Here is a 19,645-nt window from a genome sequence, read left to right as displayed (position 1 = left end):
ATTTATGAGCCGGGCGCGGCCCCGCCTCCCTGTCATAACCGTATACCTGGTGCGCGCGCGCGCGGCCGCCCGCCGCCCGCCGCCTCGCGCTCAGTCCCGCGTCAGATGGCGAGAGGTGCGCTCCTCTGACAGCGTCCGCACCGCACTCCGAGTCCGCACGTCGAGCGAGCCCGTCCGCGGCTCCGCGCGAGTGAACCCGACTGTGTGTCCGAGGGCGAGCGCTCCGCTCCCGCCTGCCATGCGCTGGCTGTGAGCCGCCAGCCCCAGCGCCACTCAACATGCCGCGCGTGAAGCCCGCCTGCGTCCGCCGCGTCTCCATCGGTACTTACTTCTTCACTATCGTCACCCAAACATCACCCAACTAAAGGACTGTGAAGTCTCCTTGAGGAGCATAAATCGTGTTACCGCTTTTCGGTTCTGAAAGTTGCGTTTGTCATTTATAAATTAAAATGATTCAGTTAGCGACGATAAAATTTGGCATTCATCAAAAAGTGTGCAAAAAAATTCGGCCTCTGCGTGGTGAGTAAACAGTGTAGTGAATTGTTGAACCCGGTTATTTCTGATATTTAGCGTTAGGCGGCTACTGATGTATGTACGAGCTTTTATCAATTTATTATGCGATTTAGTTGACTATTTAAACTTAATTATAAGCCTTTTTAAACATTTATTAAATTTTCAAAGGTTAGATTACTGCTTAAATCTGCCATTTTACCAACATTTTTAGCTCTATTTTTTCATGCCGAGAAGCATTTATTATCCATGACATAATATACAAACAATACCATTTATTAGTCAAAATGCCATCCCCTACTACCCTTCAATTTTCATATTTATTTAATTGAATTAATAATATGAGCAGCTTTTTGTTAACATTTAAATTCAAATTAAAATGATGCACTTTCTCTCCAAATGAAATTAAAACAAATACGCTCTTCATAAAAAACAGTAGGTACCCACTGTAGCTATTCAAAAATGTTCATAAAAGCCTTTTGTGTGTTACTCATAAAAGTAACTAAATGCACACTTATGAATAAATTGCTTTCCTTTGTGATTTCACCACACTCTTGTTAAGACTGTGTTATGTGAAATAGCATTTGTAAAGCCTTAAAATATTCGAAATGGTCGTAGAATTAAATCAAGATCATATTTTATAAAATCTTAGTTGTATCTTGCTTTACATTATTAATATCAAACATAAACTACAATAATACTTAAAAGAAGCAATATTTACTCAAGATTTTGTAATAATGGAATTAAACGAGTCTTCTTAGACAAATACTTATCAAAAATAAAACGTGAGTAGTTCCGCGGAAAGCTTACTTTCGAGTGTCATAATCCCGAAAAAGTATCACGTTTTGATAAAAGCCTTAAGTAGCTGTATATTATTCGAATGACAGGCTGTCAAAATTTTATATATCAGCCGCTACACTTCTTTATTGCTGTTCTATAAAATTTTTAGTGGACTTTTTATCTTTCAATGATTGAAACAAGCTGCATAACTATATTCTAGAAGAAATATTTGATAACGAATTCGATGGCTCCAATATAAATACAAAAAACTTAGCCAGCAGATTCTAATCCGTTTTACTAAAATGAAATATTGATACTTATGTATATTGCGTCCATTTACCTTGAATGATGAATAATAATTAAACTTAATGTATAAATTATAGACTTTCTGTAAGTGGATTAATTACCATCGTGTTTCAAATTATATAGTTTAAATATTCGAACGGCTATGATATTTATGGAGTATATAATGAACACATTATGAACCAAATCGATGAGAGATCGCTAGTGAAATAAACAGGAAATCCCAATTTTAGCTCAGTTAAACATCAACTGAAAAAGTGGCTTTGATAGAAACCGATTTGGAGCTTCTGTATGATAGAAATGTATGAATATATGTGTAATATTTTTTGTCAATAGCTAAACTGAATATTGACGAGCCGCATTCTGTTGTATTTTTAATGCAAAACGTTTTTTGCACTTCCAAGTAAGGAAGGCGTACGTCGACTGTCGCAATCTTGCGCTTTGAGTCGCCGCGCGCTGCCCGCAAAGCTTACACCCAAATTGCGATAAACAGACACCACTAATCCTCCTTCTTACAAACTAACTATTAACCGCACCGGTATCTCGATACAAATGAGACATTTAAGCCCTTACCGCAAGATTATCCCGGATTATTATGATGTTTTGTGTCGGTGCTCACTTTTCGCTCGCTTTTAAATGTAAACATTTACAAACGCTGTCGATAAATAAGGGACTGCGTAAAATCCATGCCTATAGATAACTTTACTTTCTAATATAATAATTATGTTGCGGACATCAAATGGACATTAAAAACTCTATGGTGAAAGTTGAAAAATCGATACGATAAGCAAATTTATGCGTTTACGCATTAAATATTTTAATAACCTGATATGAAGTACTCTTCGTATCTTTTTCAATTTTCTATATTCAAATACGATAACGGAAAAGCAATCATAAAAAAGGTAGGTACATTAAAACCACTCTTGATAGTGTCACCTTCATAATTATTATCTATCATATAGATAATATCATTGTAGTCGTGAGTTTATTAAGTATAAAAACACTAACTACACCAAAATGTTTTAAGTATCAGAAAGCATGCGCTTTAAATGAATAAAGGTCCGATAGGTACTAATCACTATAGGTATATGTTAACAAATGGTATTATAAATAATAAATTTCGAATAAAAATTTTGTAATTTTCAATTAGAATACAAACTTACATATAATATATTATCTATATTTGAATTATAACAATGGATGATTAGTGATGCTCCCAAACAAAGGTCGAATAGATCACCGTCACATTGAATTTAATATATCTACATAGTTATAGTTTATATGAATTAACAATGACCGCACTATTCTTCAAAATAAGAAACCAAATAATAGAGTATCACTTATTATCATTCGTGTCAAGTCATTGGTTCAAACGCTTGGGTAATTTAAAAAATATCAATTAAACATTATAATTTGAATCTCTTTTTATTCATTGTTTGTGTATTCTATTGTAAAGCTAATTTGACCCCAATATATACTGTCTATTGTTAAGGGACTAATTTAAATGATAACCAACATGAATTCGTTTTCCTGACTTTAATCAGAAATAGAAAATGTTTAATATTAATAAATTATAAATTTTGAACGTTTAAGTAGGTACCTAAAGAAAACTTTTTACCTCCCATATTTAAGCCAAAACAATACATTATCATATTAAAAACTTTTGTTGTTCGTTTATTCTTTTTTAAAAGCGTTTTTAAAGGCGCTATATTAAAGCTGAATAAAATACCTATCCCATCTTTTTCATAAACAAAAAACAATTTATAACTTTCTGTTGTGTGCGTACACAATTTGAATACTAGAAAAAACGTTATTTGTCACCTTTTTTCGATACAGATAATAACATCAGATTGAACCACAATTTAACCATCTTGATGATATATAGTCACAAGGATAATTTTTATTTCTATCCTTATTTCTTTCTAGATTTTAAGTAGGGTTATCTACTCACAAAAGCATTAAATTGTAGTCCCACAAGTTTCTACGATTTTTCTTTCTTCTTCTTCTTTGTCTGTTAAAACATACAACAAATTAAATAATGATTAATGTCTTATCCTTTGTATTAGAAATTGTAAATACAGAAAAAGATCTACTGTGTGTCTCAAATCCATATTATACTTATTATAACTAATTTATATGCAGTATCTTTTTGTTAAAAATAGCTTATGTACCTACCTACGCCATTTTATAATTGATTGACAATTATTTTCTAATAAAATATATGTATGAATATCCATCAGCACACATAGGTATTATAATTTATCATGGCACCATCTTAGTATCACGTATGTTCGGCATACTGATAATCAATATAGTGAGACATAAGAATAATTTAACTCTACATTATCTTTATACTTGTTATGAAAACCATTATCAAACGTGCCTATACAAAACTTAAACATTCTCTTTACGTTCACTTCCTTAACGACTTGTTTCAACGCAATATTAGCCAGTCAAAGATAATCATAAATTCAAACATTATAGAATAAATCCATACATCCATAATATTACCACATATGATACACTAAAATAGGCTTTGCTTTTTGAAATAATGACATTTACAACGGGATGAAGTAAGATTTAAATAAATCACGTACGTCTTAATTTACGCAGTATTAATTTCGAGAGGGATAACAAATAAGTAGAAAATTCATGTCTCTTATATACTAAATTATATTTTTATGTATGACTAGCTTCCGCCCGCGGCTTTGCCCGAGTGGAATTATAATATTTACAGGAAAGCATTTAATCGGAATAAAAAGTATCCTATCACCCAAGCTAGCTCATACCCTGTCTGTATACCAAATTTCATCAAAATCCGTTCTGTAGTTTCAGAGTGATTGACGGACAAACATCCAAACATACAAACTTTCACATTTATAATATTAGTGCGATAATAAAGACTCATACTTATCCTAACAAATATTCTAAATGTGGAAATGTTTTGTTCCTTTGCTTGTCCTTTTTGTACGTCGCAACGAAGTGTTTTTTTTCCCTGGAGACAGAAGACTACAGAGTGATACTTTAAACCGCGGTGAAACATCTCATTCCCATTAAAATTTTCTTTGACTACGCGGTCGAATTAAATGGGGAAAACTATAAAGGCGACAATTGGTACTATTCTTTGTTTTCAACAAAATAACATATTTTTATTATCACTACCCAACTCAAGTTTTGCATACTGAATTAATAACAATAAATTAAGTATAAATTTAAAAAAAGGCTGTAAGAAGTTTTGCTTTTTTGCATTTTAATTCGTATTGTTAATTTCGACAATAGATAGGTATTATTTACTAATGTTAGATAATCTCAATCAAATACTGACTATTTAAGTTACTCTAGATATTTACTCATTATCTAATTGCTGAATTGTCACAGGTACATAATTAAATAATCATATTTGATCAAAATTAGTGCAGTGGTGGCTCAGTGGTGAGAACCTCGGACTTCAAAAATCGATAAGTCGGGGTTCGAGACCGGGCGAGCGTGCAGGAAATAAATTGATTTTCAATTTATCTGCACATGTAGATAATATCACCACTGCTCACGGTGAAGGGAAACATCGTGAGGCAACCGGCATGTCCGAGAATCAAAGACATGTGACATCTGCCAACCCGCACTTGGCCAGCGTGGTGGATTATGGCCTGATCCCTCATAGGAGGCCTGTGTCCCAGCAGTGGGAACATATATGGGCTGATGATGATGATCAAAATACCCGTTGATATCAAAAAAAGCATTTTGCGAGCGATATTTGTTGCGTAAAGAGAGGACTGATTATTAATTTAAAAGAAATGTGTATTCCTAAAATACATTACAACTTTGTTACAGTTAAATTTAAACAAGGATAGTTTGTAAGAATAAAGACCAAGGCGCAGTCGTCTCTTAAGCGTATCATAAGAATACATATATATATTATATTATATTATAGTATGTATTTGTAACCGGCAATCTTTATTGTCCGGTATTCTGTACAATACTTAGATAATAGCTACTATATCTTAGAAAAGATTCCTACTTAAATTTTATGCAAGAACATGTAAAAAATTGCCGATAAAATTCAATATTTTGCGTGTGCTGCGAAAATCATTAACGATACATACACGTCCTACATAATAATAGAATTTTTATTTAGGTATCTATTATAGTTAAGCCATAATTACAAATTGTGCTAAACATTTTAAGTTCAAATATCGATGGAATCATAAAAATAAGGTTTGATTATACGGCAAATAATGACTAGCCGGACCGGACTTTTCGTTTAGAAGTTAAGACATGCATACATATTATCTAAACAAGAAACATAATGATTTGTGTTTACTTTTTCTATCAAACCGATCCAAATCAATTATATTACGAAAATAGTATAGTTATAGGTCATAGTATAGTTTTATCCTGAAATAAATCACTGGGAACGGGACCTACTTATGAAATAATCTTAAAGTATAATTTAATCTCAACAAATAAGTAATAGATAACTATGAAGGATAGGACTTCAGATGCAGCAGCTAGTCTTATAAAAAAATGAAAAGTATCAAACGTCAGGATATACCTAGTTGAGCAAGAGACAAACATTAAGTGTCGTTTTAATTAAACCACTCATTTTATCATAACTTTATTACATGTAAAACTAAGGTTGTTATCGTACTGAGTATTCTAATTACTGTCATTATTTTGTACATATACCTACCTACTACTACGAAGTGCGTCATCGTCGTGTATTTCGTTATAATATGCAAAAACATAAAATTAGTTAGATATACATGGATATAATGCATATTCGGATAAAAAAAACAGCACCAGAATACTTTACATCATCGCCTTGCCTTCGAGTTATTTACATAATACTGTGTGCCCAGATACTTTTTGCATATTAAGCCCTAGTTTGGACTCTAAATGGTTATTCTAAATTAGTAAAGTTATGTCGAGCGTAAATAGTATGGTCTCATTAATAAGACCGGTAAAATAAACATCTCATACTCGGGAACAAATCACAACAATAGATATTCCTTTACGACTGTCCTAACAATAAAAATATTCAACATAATTTAACAGTGATTTTTTATAGTTTATTCTTTTAAAAACTAAGTTCTTCAAGGATCGTTAGTTGTCTTGTACCTATTCTTATACCTAACTAGATCACACGTGATATTTATTTTCATATGTTTCTCTTCGTTTAAACCTTGCTTGGACTACGATAAATATTTCATTACCAAATCAGCTAAATCAGCCGTTTTCGACTTTAAGCGAGACAAACAAAAATCAATTATTTTTATGTTTAATTGATGTATTGATTGACAAATTATAACACGTAGTAATAAGCATAATATACTATTTAGGGTTGTAAATTTAAAAGCATTGTATTAGAATACAAAAAGAAATAGCTTACGGTCTTTTTTTTTTAATTCAAACGACCCTAACATAGTTATGTTCGACATAATAATAATTCTACTTAAGTGGCGTAAAAAAATAAATTAATTACTTTTTAAACATTTTTACACATACAGTTATTCAAAATTTACTATATGATCTAGAAAATTCTTACACTTGTACATAGGTACTCAAATTAATTTACGGATTTAATATATTAATTATGCTTAATGTATTTAATATATTGCTACATAAATGGAACTGCATCAACATTTATTAAGATAAAGAGAGCTAACTACATTAATTAAGTACATTTCTTGTTTCATTATTCATCAATAGAAATTTGAGTTACAGCTCCATAATATCATCTAAAATATAACGTATTCTGTCGGAATCGATAGCATCGATAATGATTTAATTTTTTTGTTTTAGGTGAAAGTTCGGGGTCGTGTTCTGAAGAAGAAATCCACAATGTTTTACCGGAAGATGGCAGAGACCGTCCAGAGACGCATATGTGCCCGCGATGTCAAGAACAGTTTGATAACTTTGACGATTTCTTATACCATAAGAGACTTTGCGATGAAAAAGCAATTCAAATGGGTGAAGAAAGAATGCACTCGGATCCTGAAGATATGGTTGTGTCAGGGGATGAAGAAATGGATAGTCCTAACAAAAGACTAGAACAAGTAAGAAGGCATCGGCAAGATGCAGAAAATAATAATAGCCTGGAAGACGGAGAGGCTGAAGTACCTGAAGCTGATGTTCCACCAGTTGGTTTACCCTTCTCGGTGGCTGGCCATGTAACGCTAGAAGCATTACAAAATACTAAAGTGGCAGTTGCACAGTTTGCAGCCACAGCTATGGCTAATAATGCAAACAATGAGGCCGCTTTACACGAGCTCGCAGTATTGCAAAGTACGTTATTTACACTGCAACATCAACAAGTTTTTCAACTTCAGTTAATAAGACAATTACAAAATCAGTTATCATTAACTAGAAGAAAAGATGATCAGCAGCCAAGTCCACCACCCTGTGAACAAGAACCAACCGCTCCGTCGACGCCAGTTCGCTCACCGTCGCCGCCTCGTCCGCCACGGGAGCCATCTCCTGTTGAACCAGCTCCTCCTACTAGCCAAAGCTTGCCATCAACCCATTCGCATATTACGCCTAAAATGGAACCGATATCCATTCCCAAACCTCCAACCTCATCTCCACCTATGATGTCTCATCCACCCTATAGCTCCATATCTTCATCATTAGCATCTTCAATAATCACAAACAACGATCCTCCACCGTCCCTAAATGAACCAAATACACTTGAGATGCTACAGAAGCGAGCACAAGAGGTACTTGATAATGCGTCTCAAGGACTTCTAGCGAATAATTTAGCTGATGAACTGGCTTTCCGAAAGTCAGGAAAAATGTCACCGTATGATGGAAAAAGCGGAGGGAGGAATGAACCTTTCTTTAAACACAGGTGCAGATACTGTGGAAAAGTGTTTGGAAGTGATTCTGCGCTTCAAATTCATATTCGATCACATACTGGAGAAAGACCATTCAAATGTAATGTTTGCGGATCAAGATTTACGACAAAAGGAAATCTTAAAGTACATTTCCAAAGACACACTGCCAAATTCCCTCATGTCAAAATGAACCCGAACCCAGTGCCAGAACATTTAGACAAATACCATCCTCCGCTATTAGCGCAGTTGTCTCCGGGGCCTATACCTGGAATGCCACCACATCCACTCCAGTTTCCTCCAGGTGCGCCGGCACCTTTTCCGCCAAGCTTGCCATTATATAGACCAACACATCATGACCTTCTTCCACCGCGTCCACTTGGCGATAAACCATTACCACCACATCCACTTTTTGCAATGCGGGAAGAACAAGATGCCCCTGCTGATCTAAGCAAACCATCTGCACCAAGTCCTTCACGATCGACATCGGAAATGTTTAAGTCAGAACCGCAAGACGAAGAAAGCCAACGAGATTCCAGTTTTGAGGAAACAGACCGAATATCACCTAAACGGGAGCCCGAAGAAAATGAGCCTGTTCAAGATACAGAGCAAGAGCGATATCCTTCTACTTCACCCTATGACGATTGCAGCATGGATTCAAAATATAGCAATGAAGACCAAATTGGCAGAGAAAGTCCACACGTGAAGCCGGACCCCGATCAGCCGGAAAATCTATCAAGTAAGAACCAATCGATATCTGGACCAATTTCAATAGCTACGGGACTTCGTACTTTTCCGTCTTATCCACTGTTTCCTCACTCTCCTCCTAGTAGCATTTCCTCGGGTAGCTTAACTCCATTCCCAAATATTCCTAACAATATACTTGATCCAGATCTTACTCGAGACCCTATAATGTATAATTCTCTTCTACCACGTCCTGGTAGCAACGATAATTCATGGGAAAGTTTGATAGAAATTAGGAAAACTTCAGAAACATCTAAATTGCAACAATTAGTAGATAATATTGATAATAAAGTATCAGATCCAAATGAATGCATAGTATGCCATCGTGTTCTTTCTTGTAAAAGTGCTCTACAGATGCACTATCGAACTCATACTGGTGAACGACCCTTTCGATGCAAGTTATGCGGTCGGGCTTTTACTACAAAAGGGAATTTGAAAACACATATGGGCGTACACCGAATTAAACCTCCCTCTCAAATGTTACACCAATGTCCCGTTTGTCACAGAAAGTTTACCGACCCTAGCATTTTACATCAACATATTCGAATGCATACAGTCGACCGTTGCAATATTTCTTTTGATCAAGGCACCCGAGACACTTGTGATAGTCAATCATTCAGTAATAATGACTCCGATATCACAGACTATTCTCCATTTTGCAACATTCCCACTCCTACCTTTCCTACTCCCTCCACTCCTGGCGACCGAAGGGCGGACTCCCGCGGAACCGACGATGAGAGCGGCCGTGAAGAGCGCGAGCTTAATACTCGGGAGTTCGACGATGAATCTGAAATAAAGGATCGTCGAACTTCGCCGCTCTCCGTCTGCGCCACGGCGTCCGAATGCGAAATAAAAACCATCACCACAACGGCTTCCCTCCCATCGGCGACAGGTTCGGAGAGCGGGCGGAGTGCACGTGCCTCACCACCATCGCCTTCACCGTCGCCATCAGCCTTGTCGACGCCGCCGCGCCTGCCACACCACTCACCGCTGCCCTCGCCGCCCACACCCCTGGCTGCGCTTGGTGCTCTCGGTGGATCGCCCTTCAGCCCGCTCGGACTTGCTTTTCCTCCCGCAGGTATGCGAAAGCGGGATCTTACATTATCGTCCGCCCCGGTCGTCCACATTTCCATTCCCTACATATTGTCCTAATATTTTTTACTCTAATATAACCTAACCGGGTGCTCAAGGACAATATGGCTATAATGTTATAAGTGAACAATGTTTTCAATAAGATGTACGTGTTGTGAAATAGAAAATAACAATTAAAAGTAAAATTTCTTGTCCAGTGCGCGGTAATACGACGTGTACCATCTGCTACAAAACATTTGCCTGCAACTCCGCTTTGGAAATCCACTACCGAAGTCACACCAAAGAACGTCCGTTCAAGTGCACGGTCTGCGATAGAGGCTTTTCGACAAAGGTAAGTTTATATTTGGTTCCATTAACATATTTTTATATTTACTAGACAGTAAATTAAATTTATAAAAGTGGATTCAGAAAATTATATTCAAAACGAAATTCCTTATTTCTAATCGTATAAACTCCTATCGAGTATCTTTGGCTCGAAGCCAGTTCATACTTTATTGTTACACAAATAGCGACACATATCTACGCGTTTACGACGTTTCCTCTAATTTTCACAACATATCTAATGCCTTATTGTCGAAAACAAACGTTTTCAATGTGTAAATACTGTATATAAATGTTTCCATAATAATTGCATACATAAAGGTTATATTTACTGCAACTTATAAGATAAAGTCGTCCGTTCGCACGGTTTACCAAAAACCAACTCAATGTTGGTGTACGAAACTGCATACTCCGGTTTCATTTCATCCAAGTTTCAGTGCATTAATTTTGCAGGCTGTAATTACAAGTCTCTAGTCGACGCCTCTAGCTCGCATAAGTTTCGGTCGTTATTCGTTGTCTTCCTCTCTCGAGCCAGACTTGCTGAGTAATTGACGACCAACTTTACAAACTTGTAGGCTCGTTTATTCTGATTTAATCAAATCGTATTGTATTAACTTCCTTTTTGATTCAATTATTTACTTATTGTATATTAGACCTTATTTGTTTCGCAATTGAATGCATTTCTTAATTGTGCTTTGGTCGATAAGCGTGTCTACATTTTAATTTATGGACTAACAGCTCATAATTATAACTTAATTAAATATAGCAGTTGTGCAAGAATTATTTATTAAGACACCCAGAGCACAACTACAATATTATATTATAATATGTGCTTCTACTTCTAATGTTTTACAATAATTTTGCGTTTTGATATTTCTGGCATTTTTGGATGTTATGATAGAACGTTGAAATATCTTCATAAAAAGAAAGTAGAAAAAATTAGGAATGCATAAACATTTGTATAATGTTTTCCTTATTTATGGGACTCATATTGGCCCTTATATCCTCATCACCTTAAATGGTGGTTGAATCCTTTAAACGGCTTTCATTACAGTCTATTTATGTCTTAGGTAAGAAACCACTCAGCGGCATAACTTGACTTTCGCCGATTTACCGGCGAGCCGTGTTCACTTGACGCGCTCAGATATGCAACACTCGCTTTACATTAAAGCGCTATTCTAGATATTACATCACCTTTCTATTGTTATTTTCTCGATTCCCCGTAGGTATTGAATGTTACATTTGCTGCTTCAAGCCTCCGATTTATTTGTGTTATTTTGTACGTGTCTCAAAATAGATTAAATATGTAGATAGCGAAAGGCTTTTATAAGAAATGCTTTTTGCAGTATCGTTATTTCGGCCCAGATAAATCAATCGTTCGATTGAATCGTTATATATGGTCACAATACAAAAAAAGTTAGGTATATTGTTTCGAATATTTTGATCTCCCCCAGCGATGATAATAAAGCAATATCAGATTAAAATAATTAATGCAATACTTAAGACGGTTCAAAGAATATTTCTGCTTTTATGGCAAATCAAGTTTTATAATCAGTTTGGCCAATATTTCAAGCGTGAAGCTGCGCTTGCGTCGCGGACCATCGTCGCCACAAAAATGATAAGTCATAAAAACAACGTCACGGAAAACGATCGGAATATTAATTCATGTCGTAAAATATTTATTGCTTATAAATCCTTGAGCCTTTACCTACGCCTCTTCTCATAAAAGAATATTTATGCTTCAGAAAATAACATTTTTTCGTTGTTTCCCTAAGTGTCTATGCGGGTGCCTTATCAATAAAATGAGTCTAAAAGTATATTTTATGATGGCGCCGCATATTCACTAAGATGCAAGAGCCGTTACCTATTGTTGGAAATATATTTATCTAGAATAATTTCACTTTGATATATACTGCAAGTTACATTTCTTACATTGTCGAGATATAACTTTCGCCAAATTTCCCTAATTATATTAATTATAAAAACTTAAAGTATGCATAAACAATTTTAAATGTAGGTAGGTACTGGCCACCCCGGTTTCACGCAGAATGGTAACGACGACTTCTCGTTCTCAGTAAACTGACATATATAAACCGCTTACAAATATCTTATCAGAATTGCGTAAATTTATAACAGCTCAATGATGTCCTACGTTAAAATAATGCTATTTCGAAGATATGAAGTTACCAGTTGGTACTATTTTAATTTAGCTACATTAAAATTTTTATAAAGCTGATATAATATCACTTTTTTAAATCATGACCCACTTTTTGTTCCAACGATTGCAAACATGTCAATATTTATGAAGATATAATTACTTTTTTATTATACTGTGCAACGTCGCATGTACAGTAAACATAACAAATAATTATTCAGTGCAAATTTGTCCGAATGATAAGATTGTACCTGTTATATTTTAATGCATACAACTGCAGTAAAATATTAAATGTATCGACTGTACCGTAGCGTAGCAGAATGTGAATGTCAAATCGGTTGTAGAGAATATCGGGAAACAAGCAGCGAGGCCTTATCGAATAGTGTCTGCTTACAAGCACATTTAAAATTACAATAAGTGTAGCCGACACCCGTACCGATGAAAGTTCACGCGCTAAACTATGTATTATCGATTATTCTGATCACCGTCGCCAGTTTATTGACTCCAAATACTCTTTCAATGTTTAAGATAGCACTGCAATTTCACATAAACACCCTTAAATGAAAGTCATCCGCGATACTCTAAAAGGAAAATACTCATATTACAAACAATATTCCTACATAATTAATAGTTTTACATTATTGAATTAAATTGGATAGGAAATTTCGTTGCCTATTATAAATTGTAATAAAAAATAAGTACCTTCCTACTTAATATTTACGTTATAGTGCTACTCGTGAAATCAGTTAATATTACGTAATATATCACATAAAATAAACATAATATTTTAAGAATCTTTATAAGTATTAAATTATGAATCAGCACTCAAGTCAAAATAGATAATTATTATTAAAAAACATAGATAAGCCCACATAATGACATTTTTATTGGTTTTTTATGGGCCATGATATTATACATACCCTAAAATTTGTAATAATTAACATTACATTTTTATTATATTTATAACCAGTCATTTCAAGATATTCCTAGATATTACAAACCTTTTAATTAAAATACGGTCTCTACCGCCGCGTAACCCGTACAATGTACATATGTTACGTAGGCGCCATCTGTTATTGAATGGCAGAACTATTTCTCTAGATGGAAAGCTATTTAAATGCAATTCGTTATTAATAATATTAAGATTTCGTTCCCCAAAAATAACATTATGATTAAATTATTTAAGCTTTATTATAATGTGGCTTTCATTTTCGTAAGGATTTTACTAAATCATTATTTAATTTATCATTAATTTCAAATGAATTAAGAAATTTATTTCCATTACAAACAGAATAAATAATTAATTATAATAAAAGATAAATCATAGTGCAGGGTTTTTGAAGGTTTCGAGAATTTGGCATTGATAAATATTATAAAAAAAACTCTAAAATTTTAAAGCATTTTAATGTAAATATTATATCTTTTCAATAATAATGAGTTTAGAAATATAAATCAAGCCATCGACAATGCATAAGAATTACCTAATTAATAACTACAAAGTTACAAAGTATCATGTGACCTCATTTTTAAATACTGATAGGTACCTACAAAATTACTTAAACTGTATATTTTAGATATGTTTTTAACATTTTTCGAACATAAGCATATGGAAAATATTTTTAATTGACGTAGATGTCTACTGAAAAGTTAAAAATAATGTTATTGTTAAATGTGCTAAAGTAAAATAATGAACATTAACAATAAAAATTATGTTACATTTGATATTTATGTACATATAGTAGGTAGTAAAATTTAGTAGGTAGCCTAATGTATACAGTTTGTATAACTATATACATTAGGCTATATTCATGAGTTGTATGTTATGTATCTTTAAGCCGAGATTTTTAACGAAATCTCTATAGTTATTGAGTTTTGATAACTCTCTCTCGGTATTCTTAAACGTGTTCTCCTCGCTGGTTTCATCTTAGATAACAATTTATACCTTCTCTTATCCAATGTATTGCTTGATCTGTTCCCCTAATTAGAAAATCTATGTGAGCTGAGCGTGTGTGTAAATTTTGCGTGTATTTGTGGTTCCAGAGCAGTGGCGGTTGCCAATGCGCCAGGCGCACGCGCGCTCCTCGCCCGCCACACGCCACTGCTTTGGACCTCTGGAACGCCTTCGTCTACCCGGTATGAGAGAGTGACGCCTGAGCGTGGCCTCTATAAAATAACATTATTTTGCTTCTACACTTAACCGCCCCAAATTGCATTTATATTAAGCGAAGCGTAACGAAACCTCAACACTAATCGGTGTTCCTTTCGATAGGGTAACATGAAGCAACACATGCTCACGCATAAGATTCGGGACATGCCACCGGGCTTCGACAAAAATGGAAGTGGTCCTACGGGAGCGGCGAGCGAGGACGGCCGCGAGCCGAGCCCCGAGAGGCGATCCTCGCCTGACAAGATGGACTTGAAGCGGTCTCCGCCCGCACACCCGCCGCCGCCGATGAATCACCCGCCCCCGATTGACATGCCGCCTTTACCAAAGAGACTAACAGGTAATTGTTATGATACAACTCGACGAAACAAACGTTACATGAATTTAAATGCACTTCGTGTAAAGTTTTGGGAACCAACTTTTATAGTACTGAACCGATTTTAATGAAACTCGTTTAATAAACTTTCAATGCCATTTCAATCAAATAATACATTGCAATTTGATAGTCTGATGATGTATTTGTTTTAACGTCCAAAGAATGATACTTAATTACCGCTTAGTATTACGTGGCAGGTACGTCCTTATAGGTAGATAGTGATAAACAATTTTTGAAATCGGTTGAAAAACAGATATTAACGGTGAATTTTTTTCGTATTGTCAATAGATTTAATTTCGTCTACTACATATGATTAAAGTTCATTTTTGAATAAGTAGGTGGATACTTCATATTTATTTCACTCCGCCGTGTCCTCACTATTCTGACATGATGGGAATAATCAGTGCTCTTTAGTGGAATTTAATACGGAGAATTGTTTGAATCCGTACAACTTACGTATTAATAACGTAATTGAATGCAATAATGGTCAAGTTAACGTTGTAAACTTTTTTTTCAAATTAATTCTTTTTTTCTTTCACAATAAGTCCTCTACTAATTTGGGATTAGAACGAAATTGGATTGTAGTAAGCAAAAATATGCAATATATAAATAAAATTACCAAACTTATTTATGGCTTAACTTATAAACATGTGAAGAGAAGACGAGAAGTAGAAAGGAGGAGTATAAAGGGTAGAGATTTGTGTGAGTTATGTTTGTATTTTTTTTACACAAATCTACTGGACCGACTGGACTAATCTAATTTCTTTCACCATTAGAAGGCTGCAACTTCACTGAGTGACATAGGCTATATATTAAGCAACACGGGCGAGGCCAATTCGAATAGCTAGTCAAAAATATATATATTTTACACCTTTATCAAGACCTATCTTAACGCTCATAACGAAGACGAGAAATTTCGTTTCTATTTCAAATATTTTTTATATCCTTTGTCAATACACGAACCTTTTTTCTTAGTGCCAAGTGCTCCTGTCCACCCACCGCCGTCAGCGTCGTCAAAGCACTTATGCGGAGTTTGCCGCAAGAACTTCTCATCATCGTCCGCTCTGCAGATCCACATGCGAACCCACACTGGGGACAAGCCATTCCGGTGCGCGGTCTGCCAGAAAGCATTCACAACCAAAGGAAATCTCAAGGTGAACATCGTTTGTAATAAAATAATTAAGCTTAGTTCTCTTATAATTGATTGTTCTTGTTCAATAAAAGCAGCTATGTAACGTTAATTGCTTATAAGTATTAAAATTTTATAAATTTTTACTTCTTTAAACAGTTATGATTTGAAAATAAAAATACCTAAGCTATCAATTAATTTATATACGTATAATTATAATAGTAGATTTTTAAATAAATGGTTATCATATGTAAATTAAACACGCTCCGTATTTAAGTTATGTTCCAAAACACATCGTATACGTTGTAGAATATGAATTTAATTTCTTCTTTGCATAAATATTTTATCGAATTTGTGAATTCGTCATGGAATCGAAGAACAGTTCATCACTAAACGTAGGCAGTTTTATAAGAAAGCGACATCAGTATCATATACTCATTAAACAAACATTCAAGAAGTTTTCTCTTACAATCATATTATTAGTCATACGATTAATAAATCATTCATATCAATATAGGTACCAGGCAGGGCCCCCCATATTCAGGAAAAAACTTCTAACCCTGCACAACACGTATAGTGTCTTGTGTCCACCAACTTATCTCTGAAATTAAGGGTATCGTCACTGTCGCTTCAATGTAGCCTTTATTTAACTTTCGCAATAATAATTTGGCCGTCACTTTTAATAGCTTTGGCATATTAAATAATTAAATTTTAGTAAGATAATAATAAAACACACGCAACGCTTGAAGTACTCAGCGAATAATCTTTAGTAAAATTTTTCGCCTTTTCAAAGATAATTTGGTGGCACTGTAAAGCATTTTCTCGAAAGCATATTAACGGTATCGTTTGATAGGTGCACATGGGCACGCACATGTGGAGCGGCGGCGCGTCGCGGCGCGGGCGCCGCATGTCGCTGGAGCTGCCGCCGCGGCCGCTGCACGAGCCGCACGACCTGCTGCGGCGCCCGGACCTCTTCTACCCCTACCTGCCCGCGCCTTTCCTAAACGGCATGCAGCAGAAGGTAAGCCGATCATTTTTTACAACTTATGAATCTAGTTAAAGCAGAGTTGCTGCCTATTGGCAAATAATACGTAAGGTTAAAAATTAAATCAACCGTGTTTTAAACTATCGCTCCCACCCTCCACTATCGTATAATCATTTATGTTTCAAAGAGAAAACTAAAACTATGATCTTATTGCCCACAGCTGAATGAAATATCTGTCATACAACAGAGCGCTGGACAGAACGGCGTCGCTGGTAAATTCCCAGGCTTGCTCGGTTTCGGGGCATTCGGAGCCGGAAGGCCCGGCGCGGCTTCACCTCTGGAGAGGCCGCCGTCTTTGGAGAATGACGAGCGCCAAGCCGCTATGCGTGAACTTGCCGAAAGAGGTCGAGAGTTAGCTGAGCGCAGTCGGCAAATGCGCGAGGAGAGTGAGCACTACCGCTCCCCGCCGGCGCACGCGCCGCACCCCCCGCCGCCCGCGCAGCCCTCGCCGCCCGCGCCGCACCACCCACACTCGCACCCGCTAGCGTCGCTCCCGCCACCCGCCAGGACTGAAGGCCTCACCGTGTGAAACGATATCGCCGAGTCGATGTACCACTCGATTAAACCTATCAATTGACGATCGATCCGATAAGTCGTGCATCAGCCGCTGCAATGCCCGATCACATTCCAAATAATCGACTCAACGGGCTACGGTGAATCTCTTACTTGAAAATGGCCATTCACCATACCGAGTATTCTCAATTATGTACAAAGATTTGAAAGGAACTTGAGTACTCAAAGTGAAGGACTGAAATAAAAATGATTTATAATAGCGTAAGGTAACACGCTAAGTGTATCGATGTATGTATCGAGTCGTTATTCCAAGTGTTATTACGCCTAGTATTACTATAAGTAACTTATATGCACGTGTACGGGCCTGGGGCAATCCGGGGCTCGTAAGAGTCCCACTATTATGTCATTACTCTGTGATAGTGCACATGAAGAGGCTGTGTCTTATGGACATAAGTATGGAAATGGTATCAGATATATTGGATACAGTCGAATGTGCTATAACATCAAAAGTAATTATAAATTATCCCAAAAATTAATTAAATTCATAAATCTATATACTATCTTAATAATTATGTAAATAAAATGTATAATATTTAGTTTCGTAAGTAAAATAGTTTAATTAATTATTATGCTATATCTATATTATGTCTCAACTGGAGTGCGATATGCATGATTTCTTTAATACCACATTCCAATGTGAAGAGATTCTTTAGTAAATTATTGAAATGTATCAAATGCTGATATATTGTCAAATTTCAAGTAGGCGGCAAACTATATATAAGAATCTTCTTTGGCAACGAAAAATATCTGTATAAGATTTTATTGATGAATGCATTATTTAAAGGAATGTATACCTTATTAACTTATTCTCGCTCTAAGTACTCAATATATTTACTATATTTAATTACGGTAACAGAGGTTAATGACATATTCATATCATGTAAATTAAAAAGTATTTGCATTTGAGGTCTACATAGATTTAAGTGTTTTAGAGTCATAGCTATATTGCTTTAGGATATTTCAACATATCTTTGTAAAAAATGTATGTTACTTATTTTCCATAATAATGAAAGTATGTACTTCACAGACTGACCGTTTATTTACGAAATTTTGTTTCCAAAAATGTGCATTTCAATGTTTGTAACTAAAAGCCGAACTGTAATACAATTATTTATACGTTTCATAGTGATGTGTTTCGTACTTCTAAATAGATGTGTATAAATGTTGAGCTACATAATTTATATCGTCAAATCATGCATACACTCTTAGGAATAAATAAAGATTGTGAGGCGATAGGCCTCTACAACGATTTAGTTGTCTAGCATAAATTCTCATAGCACCTACAATTTAATTTTCATGTTGCGAATAGATATAGCGTAGCGTTAGCCATGAATATGAAGTGTCATGTCCATGTCAGTATAAATAATCAATTGTAAATTATTAAATGTTTATGTAAATGTCCAGAAAGTATTCAAATTATTTAAAAAACAATAATAACACTTATTACTTTTTTTTTGTTCTCCTTTTACCTTCTCCTTCGTTTTTATTTTGTTTTTGCTAATTCCTTTATTTATGTTATTCCTAATCATTATCAACATCAATTTCTACGTTTATTTCTTATCTGGAGTAAGAGTGATGAAATGAAAGCGCAGATTTACTTTTTTTAAATTTTATTGAAAAAGTTTA

At 35.2% G+C, this 19,645-nt stretch overlaps 1 protein-coding gene across 4 annotated transcripts; it reads left to right on the top strand.

The window, feature by feature from the left end:
- The first annotated feature begins 128 nt into the window (after window positions 1-128).
- LOC119829962 (homeotic protein spalt-major-like) lies at window positions 129-19,188 on the top strand. Of its 4 annotated transcripts, XM_038352722.1 has the most exons (9): window positions 129-321; window positions 7,393-9,159; window positions 10,057-10,242; window positions 10,454-10,587; window positions 14,773-14,865; window positions 15,002-15,236; window positions 16,248-16,426; window positions 17,255-17,422; window positions 17,607-19,188. In XM_038352722.1, exons 1-9 carry the CDS (start codon window positions 279-281, stop codon window positions 17,973-17,975), a joined length of 3,174 nt encoding a protein of 1,057 aa, XP_038208650.1. In that variant the 5' UTR covers window positions 129-278; the 3' UTR covers window positions 17,976-19,188. The 4 variants fall into 4 exon arrangements, with proteins under 4 accessions (XP_038208650.1, XP_038208669.1, XP_038208661.1 ...); XM_038352741.1 differs by lacking the exon at window positions 10,057-10,242; XM_038352733.1 differs by lacking the exon at window positions 14,773-14,865.
- The last annotated feature ends 457 nt before the right edge of the window (window positions 19,189-19,645 follow it).

Source organism: Zerene cesonia, chromosome 1, assembly GCF_012273895.1.
Source record: "Zerene cesonia ecotype Mississippi chromosome 1, Zerene_cesonia_1.1, whole genome shotgun sequence".
Classification (NCBI taxonomy): Eukaryota; Metazoa; Arthropoda; class Insecta; order Lepidoptera; family Pieridae; genus Zerene; species Zerene cesonia.
The sequence above is the reverse complement of the archived record's forward strand: the minus strand, read 5'-3'. Positions and strand labels throughout refer to the sequence as shown.

Coding starts and splice junctions, on each gene's coding strand:
- LOC119829962 (XM_038352712.1), top strand. CDS start 279: ATGCCGCGCGTGAAGCCCGCCTGCGTCCGCCGCGTCTCCATCG. Junction 322..7,392: donor CGTCCGCCGCGTCTCCATCG/GTACTTACTTCT, acceptor TTTTTGTTTTAG/GTGAAAGTTCGGGGTCGTGT. Junction 15,237..16,247: donor TTTACCAAAGAGACTAACAG/GTAATTGTTATG, acceptor CTTTTTTCTTAG/TGCCAAGTGCTCCTGTCCAC.